Genomic DNA, 8922 nt, shown 5'->3' with positions numbered 1-8922 from the left:
AAGCTGTTTTTTTAAATACAGGGTTTCTGCAGGTCATTAAAAAGCATTAAAAGTCATTAAATATATTTGGCTAAAATTAAGGCCTTAAATGGCATTGAAAGGCATTAAATTCGATTTTCAAAGGCATTAAAAAATTTCTAAAAACTTGATTGATTCATACAGTGAGATTTTGATATCATTACATCCCTGTAGAGCACAAAGAGCAGAAAAAATAGGGGGATTATACAGTTAATCTACAGTAAAATTAAACGTGGGTGAAGAAATGGAGAATTTTCTAAATTAATATTTTTAGGTGGTGGCAGGCTACTGTTGACATTCGCTATCTGCAAAAATCGGAATCGGCAGGTCAGGCTTTTTAAAAATCGGTGATCAGCCAGAAAATTGCAGTCGGTGCTCCCCTTTTGGTGTGAGAAATATTCAGAACCAAGTAATTGGGTGTGTGTGTGTATATAGCAGGGTTCTTTCGGATCCTTAAAAAGTCTTAAAAGGCATTGAATTCATTCATCTAAAAACAAGGCCTTAATTGGCATTAAAATGTCTTCAATCAATTTTTCAAAAGTCTTAAAAATGTTAACAATTGGTAAGTGGTATTTTATGGTTGTAATTAGTCTCAAATCTCAAAATAATTGGTAACATTTCGACATAGAGAAGTTAGTGGCGGCCGTCACTGCTAAATTTCTCACCGCCTCCAGCTCCCGAGTCAGTGTTGTTTTTTTTCAGACTTTTTATGCATTTATTTTGAAAGGACAGCTGGAAAGAGACACAATCCAATGTTCATGTAGCAGTCACTTTACCTTGGATCACATAGGAAAGTGGGTCAAATTGTCCCTATAACCCTATGTAATTGATGTGGTGTTTTTTTCTCTTTTTTCTGCATTTGTGTTTATTGTGAAGTCGGTCTTAAATTTCATTTCAAGTGGCTTTAAAAAAGTCTTAAAAAGTCTTAAATTTAACTTGGCTTAAGCTGTAGGAACCCTGATATAGGTAAGTATATGTAGTCTTGGGCATTAAAAATGTTTGAAACGGCATTAAAAAGGGCATTAAAAAGTATTAAATTAGATTTGGTGGTACCTGCAGAAACCCTGAAATAGATATTTTTCATTATTAATCTGATAGAAGCATCAGTAGAAACTTTGTCTCTTCACTGTGTTTGATTGTAAAGTTTTGTGCAGTCGATGCTTCTATAATAAGTTCCTCTTCTAAATAAGATGCTAAGTTTGTATTAGTGAACTGGTGTTTTGAGTGAGACTGAAGTTACAATGATTTTTTCTGAATGAATGAATGAGTTTTATTTTGAACATGTCTAAAATAAAATAAATAAAAAATAAAAATAGAAGTGTCATCAAGTCATAATATACACAAGTCGAAAAAAGAGTAGGAAGAAGTATGCAAGTATGCAAAAAACAACCACCCACCCCTTTCTAACTCATGGTTAACACCGTAGTAAACATATATTACATACATAAAACTATATAAAACATATATATACTACATAAATATCTATATAAATGTACAATATACATATATACTACTACTATTTAAATATCCGCATATGTTCAGCAACTTATTTTTATCCCTCAACTTCCATATAACAACAAACAGTGACTGTTTAGACTCTTATCAGTATTTTCTAACTCAATAATAGACACGTAAAAACAAAAAAAGACAAAACAATAATTTACTAAAGAATGTATAAATATCTTATGACCTCAGATTTGTCACAGAATCCACGAGCGCTGAGTCAGAACGAGTCTCATCGTCAAACTGTCGTCAAACTACAAACGTCCTAATGCTGTTTTTATGTGAGTCGCTGTTTTCTAATAGTTTGTTGCAAAAATAATTCATATAACTTTAACATAAAAACAGTTGAGCTCAGAAACTCAGCAAAGAACATGAAGATGAAGAAGATTGATCATGTTAGATGTTGAATAACTGGAATCAGCAGGTTCAGCACCACGGACAGCTCCGACACATTCAGTCACCCAGTAAAAGTCATTGTAGTTTATTATAAATTATTTAATTTATTTAATGGAGCTGCCTGGTCATGAAGTGAAGGGTTAACATCAACTTATATAGATGTGAATAGAAAATGAACAGAGCTTTGTTGTTTTACCTTTTGTCTCACTTTCATGCTCAAATCAACTCAAAATTTGTCTCATTCACAAATTTGCTCACATTTAGGTGAAAATGAAAAGAAATGGGTAACACTTTATAATAAGTCCACACTATTAAGCATTAGTTAAGCGTTAATAAATACTGAATTCATAATTTATAACACATGAATATTCATTAGTATGTAGTTTATAAACACAGTTAATGTTTTACTCATCATTGATAAGCACTAACTGTATTTATAAACTACATACTAATGAGTATCCATGCATTATAAATGAAGAATTCAGTATTAATATGCTTAACTAATGTTTACTAGTGTCTACTCATTATAAAGTGTCACCGATTTATTTAATAGAGCTTCCTGGTCATGAAATAAAGGGTTGAAATCAACTTATATTGATGTGAATAGAAAATGAACAGAGCTGTGTTGTTTTACCTTTTGTGTCAGTTTCACGCTCAAATAAGATTTCAACTTTTCATGTTTCTTTCTCAAATCTGCTCACATTTAGGTGAAAATGAAAAGAAATTGGTAACACTTTATAACAAGTCCACACTATTAAGCATTAGTTAAGCATTAAATACTGAATTCATCATTTACAACAGATGCATATTCATTAGTATGTAGTTTATAAACACAGTTAAAAATGTTTTACTCATTGATAAGCACTAACTGTATTTATAAACTACATACTAATGAGTAAATGTGCGTTATGAAGTATTTATTAATGCTTAAAGCCCTAGTATGTAACTTATTTGGCTTTTTCTTAGCAAAAATCAAATATTGCTTTCATAAATATGTATTTAACTGAAGTCGAATCACACCCGCATACAAATGAAACCTTTCTCGTACCTTAGAATGAGTCAACATATTGTCACACCTGTATTGTTTTTTTGCTTCGTGCTGGCGGACCACTTGTTTACACAGACGCTTGTTTATCCTGTTACATGCAGCGTCTGTTGTCTGTCTGACGTCTGCCCGATTTCACGTGAATGCAACATCAGGAATACGTTCAGATATGCAACCGCACCTCTAGATGGGGGTAAATCCTACACATTAGGCTTTAACTAATTGAATTCATCATTTATAACACTCATTAGTATGTATGTTATAAACACAGTTAAAATGTTTTACTCATCATTGATAAGCACTAACTGCATTTATAAACTACATACTAATGAGTATTCATGTATTATGGATGAAGAATTCAGTATTTATTTAATGCTTAACTAACGCTTAATAGTGTGTACTTATTATAAAGTGTCACTGATTATTTAACGGAGCTGCCTGGTCTAGAAATAAATGGTTAAAATCAACTAATATTGATGTGAATAGAAAATGAACAGAGCTTTGTTGTTTTACCTTTTGTGTCACTTTAATGCTCAAATAAGACACGAGTTCAACAGAAGTAAAATGTTTTTTCTGCACGTTCATTATCATCAAATCTTTTCATGTCTCTTTCTCAAACACTTTTTCTGTTTTAAAGGAAATTTCATCAAATCAAAATCACAAATAAAAACAAAACCAATAGCAGTTTCCAATAAACAACACAACTCCGAGAAGGTGAGATTCACATGGATTATTCACTGGGGTCAGTCCACAGACCACCACCACCATCATCATCATCATCATCATCATCATCATCAGGGCCGTTGTATAGGGGAGAAAGGTGATGATAATTCTAGGGGCCCAGCGCCCAGTGGGGCCCACAAAAAACCCCAGTAGAATAATCTTTGTATGACTGATTTATTCTATGTAAGACCCTGACTTATTCTCATAGTACACTGTAAAAACTCAACATCCTTCCAAGAATATTTGTCTTATTTCTTGTCCAAATGTCTCATTTCTAGTCAAAGCTAAACTCTTTCCACTTAAAATAAGACTCATAACCTAAAAATTAACTTGTTTTTAGATAATTTTCACTTCTTTCAAACTAATTTTCACTTGAAATAAGTAGAAAAATCTGCCAGTGAAAGCAAATTTTTTGTGCTTGTAATAAGGAAGAAAAACTTGTTCCACTATCATATTTTTTCTACTTATTCCAAGTGAAAATATGCTTGAAAGAAGTAAAAAGTGTCTAAAAACAAGCTACTTTTAATATGATGAGTCTTATTTTAAGTATAATGAGATTTGTTTTGACTAGAAATTACATTTTGACTAGAAATAAGACAAACATTCTTGGTAAGATACTTGGGTTTTTGCAGTGTAATGTTGCATTAGCATCAAAACAAGGTAGGCTACTAGGCTAAATAAAAAATGATAATACATACGTAGTCTAAGAAAAAAAACTGGAAAAGTTAGGGGGGGGGGCCCACTTTAGTATTCTTTAAGGGGGCCCAGAATTCCTAGCAACGGCCCTGATCATCATCTTCCTCTTCCAGCACCGCCACAGCTGCACAGATGTTGCCACAGATGTTTAATTGATGATGTCTTCAAACCTCCTGGAGAAACTCTGGAACTTTCTCCAAGAATCTCCAACAACCTCAAGGACCCGAGGGACCAGCTGGTGTCCACTGGGATGGATGGATGGATGGATGGATGGATGGATGGATAATGAACCTGCCCTCCTCCTCTTCCTCCTCTGGGACTCTCTTGTCTTCTTCTTCTTCTTCGTGTCTGTCGAACGCCAGAGTTTAAACACTGAGTCGACGGGTTAAACATAATTAAAAGCTGTTTTTTTTAAATAGATATTTGTCTTTATTAATCTGATAGAAGCATCAGTAGAAACTTTGTCTCTTCACTGTGTTTGATTGTAAAGTTTTGTGCAGTCGATGCTTCTATAATAAGTTCCTCTTCTAAATAAGATGCTAAGTTTGTATTAGTGAACTGGGCCTCATTTATCAAAGAGGGTGTAAAACTGCTACTAAAGTTTTGCTACGGCGAAAAGACAAAAATGGCGTACACCCGAAATATTTACACCTTTTTCAGATCAATCAAACTGTGCGTACGCACAACTCTCCGCAATTTCCCTTTGATAAATCACACCGGACCCAAGAATGGTGCACACGTGAACACACCTCTTACTCCGCCCCCGGAACGCCATATATGGTCAGCACGTGCATATTAATTAGCCATGTGCTCTCTGTGGAGCGGCTACAAAGTGACAACAAAGTGACAACGGAGACAACAGGCGGAGGGCGGGGGAAAGAAGCGGAACTACATAGGCCTACACGGCGATATAGGGCAATAAATCAGTCAGAAAAATGATCTTGCATTTTAATAAGCTACAATAAAAACAAAAACCTCCCAAATCTCAACAAACAGGAGCAGAAAGAAGAAGAATCTTATGTAATCTGCCCCTTTATCCCAGAAAAACTTCTTTTTTTTTTTTTTTTTTTTACACCTAGATGTTAAAACAATAAGCAGGATTTCCACGATAGTTACCATTACTTTGAACGCCTCTCCACTACACAGTTACAGCTCTACTGGACTCGGTTTAGGTCATTTTCCATTAAAGTTACGTTGTCTCACTCTTTATTCTCTCCTCTCGTCAGCTCCAAACTCACGTGCACCTCGTTAACTCAGGTGACAGAATAATAACAGTCTCAGTAGCTGCAGATCAGTGTGCGCTGCTGCCGATGTGTTTTTAAACTTGACGGTCCACCACTACCACAATTACTTCAAAAAAATCCTCTGTATGAATGAATGAATGAATGAATGGGTTTTATTTTTAACGTTTCTAAAATAAAATAAATAAAAAATAAAAATAGAAGTGTCATCAAATCATCATATGCACATGAGTTCAAAAAAGAATCTCCAACAACCTCAAGGACCCGAGGGACCAGCTGGTGTCCACTGGGATGGATGGATGGATGGATGGATGGATAATGAACCAGCCCTCCTCCTCCTCCTCCTCCTCCTCCTCCTCCTCCTCCTCCTCTGGGACTCTCTTGTCTTCTTCTTCTTCCTCTGTCCGCTGTCTGCTCCTGCATTGACGTCATAGCCGCGCGCGCTGGATGGTTTCTATAAAAACCCCGCGTGCGCTCCCCGTCGCCGCTCACTGTGGGACTTTTCACCTTCAGACTCACTCGACCCAACACGAGACAGATTCTCCGACTCCAACACGAAGTTCCGCAGCAGCTGCAGCATCTGGAGAGAAGAACGTGAGTAACACCAACATCTGTCAGATGGATTTTCACTTCTTTCTTCTTTATGGAGCTTTTCTTTTTATTTGTCAGTTGAGTTGAAGTGAATTTTCCTGCAGAAAAACGGTCTGAAATTGCAGTTTTCTCTTTGATAAGATGTTTCCAACTTAAAAAGGATCATTTTATCAATAAATAACTAGAATTAATGAGTGTTTATGGTAAAACCAGCTTGCCCCCTCCATCGACTCTTTTAAATCCAGACTAAAAACTCACCTTTTTACTTTGTAGCTGTTAAGTCCCCTTGATTTTTGTTGTATTTCCTCGATCTTTTGTTCTGTTTTATCTCTTCTCGCAATTCTTTGTAGCCTATTTACGCCTGCATTTTTAACTGTACAGCACATTGGTCAACTTGGGTTGTTTTTAAATGTTTAAATGTGGTTGTGCTAATAAACTTGATTGGACCTATGGATTCACCTGGTAGAGGAAATCTACACAATGGAAAAAATGATAGCTACACAGCTTCAGGCTGAAGCTCAGCTCAAAGAGAAATGGATGAGATGGACAATATTTATGAGTGAACAGCGACAAAACAAAAGATTGAGTAAAAGAAAATGGAATATGGACAGATTGCTTTGAAAGTGACAAGAGTTCATTTGCAAAAGCAGATAAGTGCCATTTTGAAAAAAAAAAATGAACTGAGGCTTTGTAATTATTCTTTGCATAGTGTTGTTTTCAGTAAAACTTTTTTTTTTTAGATATGTCTGTTTTGTTACATCTCAAAGTCACTCAACTTTGGTTTGACTGATATCACCTTATGTAAATAAGAAAAATGAAGATTCTAGAATTTGTACATAAAAAAATGAAGATTCTAGAATTTGTACATAAAAAAATGAAGATTCTAGAATAAAAATGAAGATTCTAGAATTTGTACATAAAAATGAAGATTCTAGAATTTTTTTAAAACGGAGTTATCTGCTTTTGCAAATGAACTCTTCGTTTGTTTTTGTATTGTTGAGTTGTTGCACCTTTGTAAAGGAAAAAAAATCTCAATAAAAATTAAAGTGGGAAAAAAAAAGAAAGAAAGAAACTTGATTGATTGATAATAAATACGTAAATGTAACTTCATTTCACTCCTCTGGTTCCAGGACATGAAGTCGGCCCCCCTGCTCCTGCTCCTCTCCTCCTCCGTCCTCCTCCTCTCGTCGCAGCTCCGCCTGGCCGCCGGCAGACCGCGCCTCCTCCCCGGCTGGCTGGACGGCAGCAGCAGCAGCAGCAGCAGCAGCAGCAGCGGCGGCCACGTCCAGACGCAGCGGCTGGACGAGGTGCTGCTGAGAGCCGCCGCCGCCGCCGCTGGAGACAGCAGCACGGATCTACTGGGCGACAGCATCCTGAGACTCCTGCAGCGGAGGAGCCCGGACCGGCTGCACCTCCTGCTGCCGGAGGAGGAGCAGGAGGTGCGGGAGGAGCAGGAGGAGGCAGCGGCGGTGAGGACGGCGGCGGCGCAGCTGCTGAAGCGCAGCGAGGAGCCGCCGCTGTCCATCGACCTGACCTTCCACCTGCTGAGGAACATGATCCAGATGGCCAAGATGGAGAACCAGAGGGAGCAGGCGCAGCTCAACCGCAAAGTGCTCGACGAGGTCGGGAAGTGAAAATGAAAAGCAGCCGCTGCCTCATGTCTGACATTTACATTTACATTTACATTACATTACATTACCTGCAGGTTTTTTTGGTTCGCGCGTCGCCTTCCTCCATCATTTTACGCACAGTTGGTGCCAAATTACGCACCAACCACGGCAAAAATGTAAATCCCTAAGTGTTATTTAAAGACTTTTACTGGAAAACATGGAAACGGACCCATCCCTCCTCATCTCTCATCTCCCATCCATCACCCACTGACCCCCCCCCCCCCCCAGACCCCTCAACACTGGACATACGGACACAAAGGGAAACTGACACTTCACCGGATCAGCCTCATATTATGGACAGTTTGAGTTGGAAAGTCAACACTTTATTTATTATTTATGTGTATTATTTGTGACTGAAGCAACGATTTCACCCTCTGACAGGTCGTTTGTGTATTTGAATTAAGCTCTTACTTGAATTATAACTTGAGTTTTGTTCTTCTGATTTCTCCTGGTGTGAATATCATCAGGATCATGGTCTTTTTATTTATTTATTTATTTCTATCTTTCTGTGACTTCAGCAACCAAATAATTCAGAATAATGAAAATTACAGATGCATTATGGGTATTGAAGTTGAAATCTCTACATCACTAAACTGGTGCAGATGTTAAAACCAGTTTAGTTGAACACAACATCTTGAAACAACCAGTTTCATTCAGACACATTTGTACTTGTGTGTTGATAAATGAAGTTAAAACTCTGAAATCTTAAACTGATTATTATTAATGTGATAAAACACCAAAAATCGAGGTTTATTTCTTTGTTTAACTTACATTACACTGATCCTCTTGTTTTTCTTCGGATAAATACCAGATTGAGACTAAAAATTGTTCAGAAAGTGATTGATTATCTCAGTTCTGTGCAGAGTTTGTGTCTGTGCCACAGAGCAACACTGTGTTCAGAGTAAAGAAGTTTAGTTTGGACGTCAGGACACTTCATGTTTTATCTTTCCAGTTCGGTTCTTTATCTTTGTTTTGAGACGAGATTCACTCAGATTTTCATGTTCACTCCCTCACCTCACTATCACCTGTACTGTACCGA

General features: G+C 37.1%; 1 protein-coding gene across 1 annotated transcript; it reads left to right on the top strand.

Annotated features, from left to right (window-relative positions):
- The first annotated feature begins 7346 nt into the window (after positions 1-7346).
- Positions 7347-7847, top strand: ucn1 (urocortin 1). The gene has a single exon (XM_085771088.1). The coding sequence runs from the start codon at positions 7347-7349 to the stop codon at positions 7845-7847; it is 501 nt and encodes a 166-aa protein (XP_085627214.1).
- Positions 7848-8922: the final 1075 nt, after the last annotated feature.

Source organism: Trachurus japonicus, chromosome 24, assembly GCF_045865225.1.
Source record: "Trachurus japonicus isolate A0001 chromosome 24, Traja_1.0".
In the NCBI taxonomy this organism is placed as follows: domain Eukaryota; kingdom Metazoa; phylum Chordata; class Actinopteri; order Carangiformes; family Carangidae; genus Trachurus; species Trachurus japonicus.
This window is presented reverse-complemented; position numbering and strand designations above follow the sequence as displayed.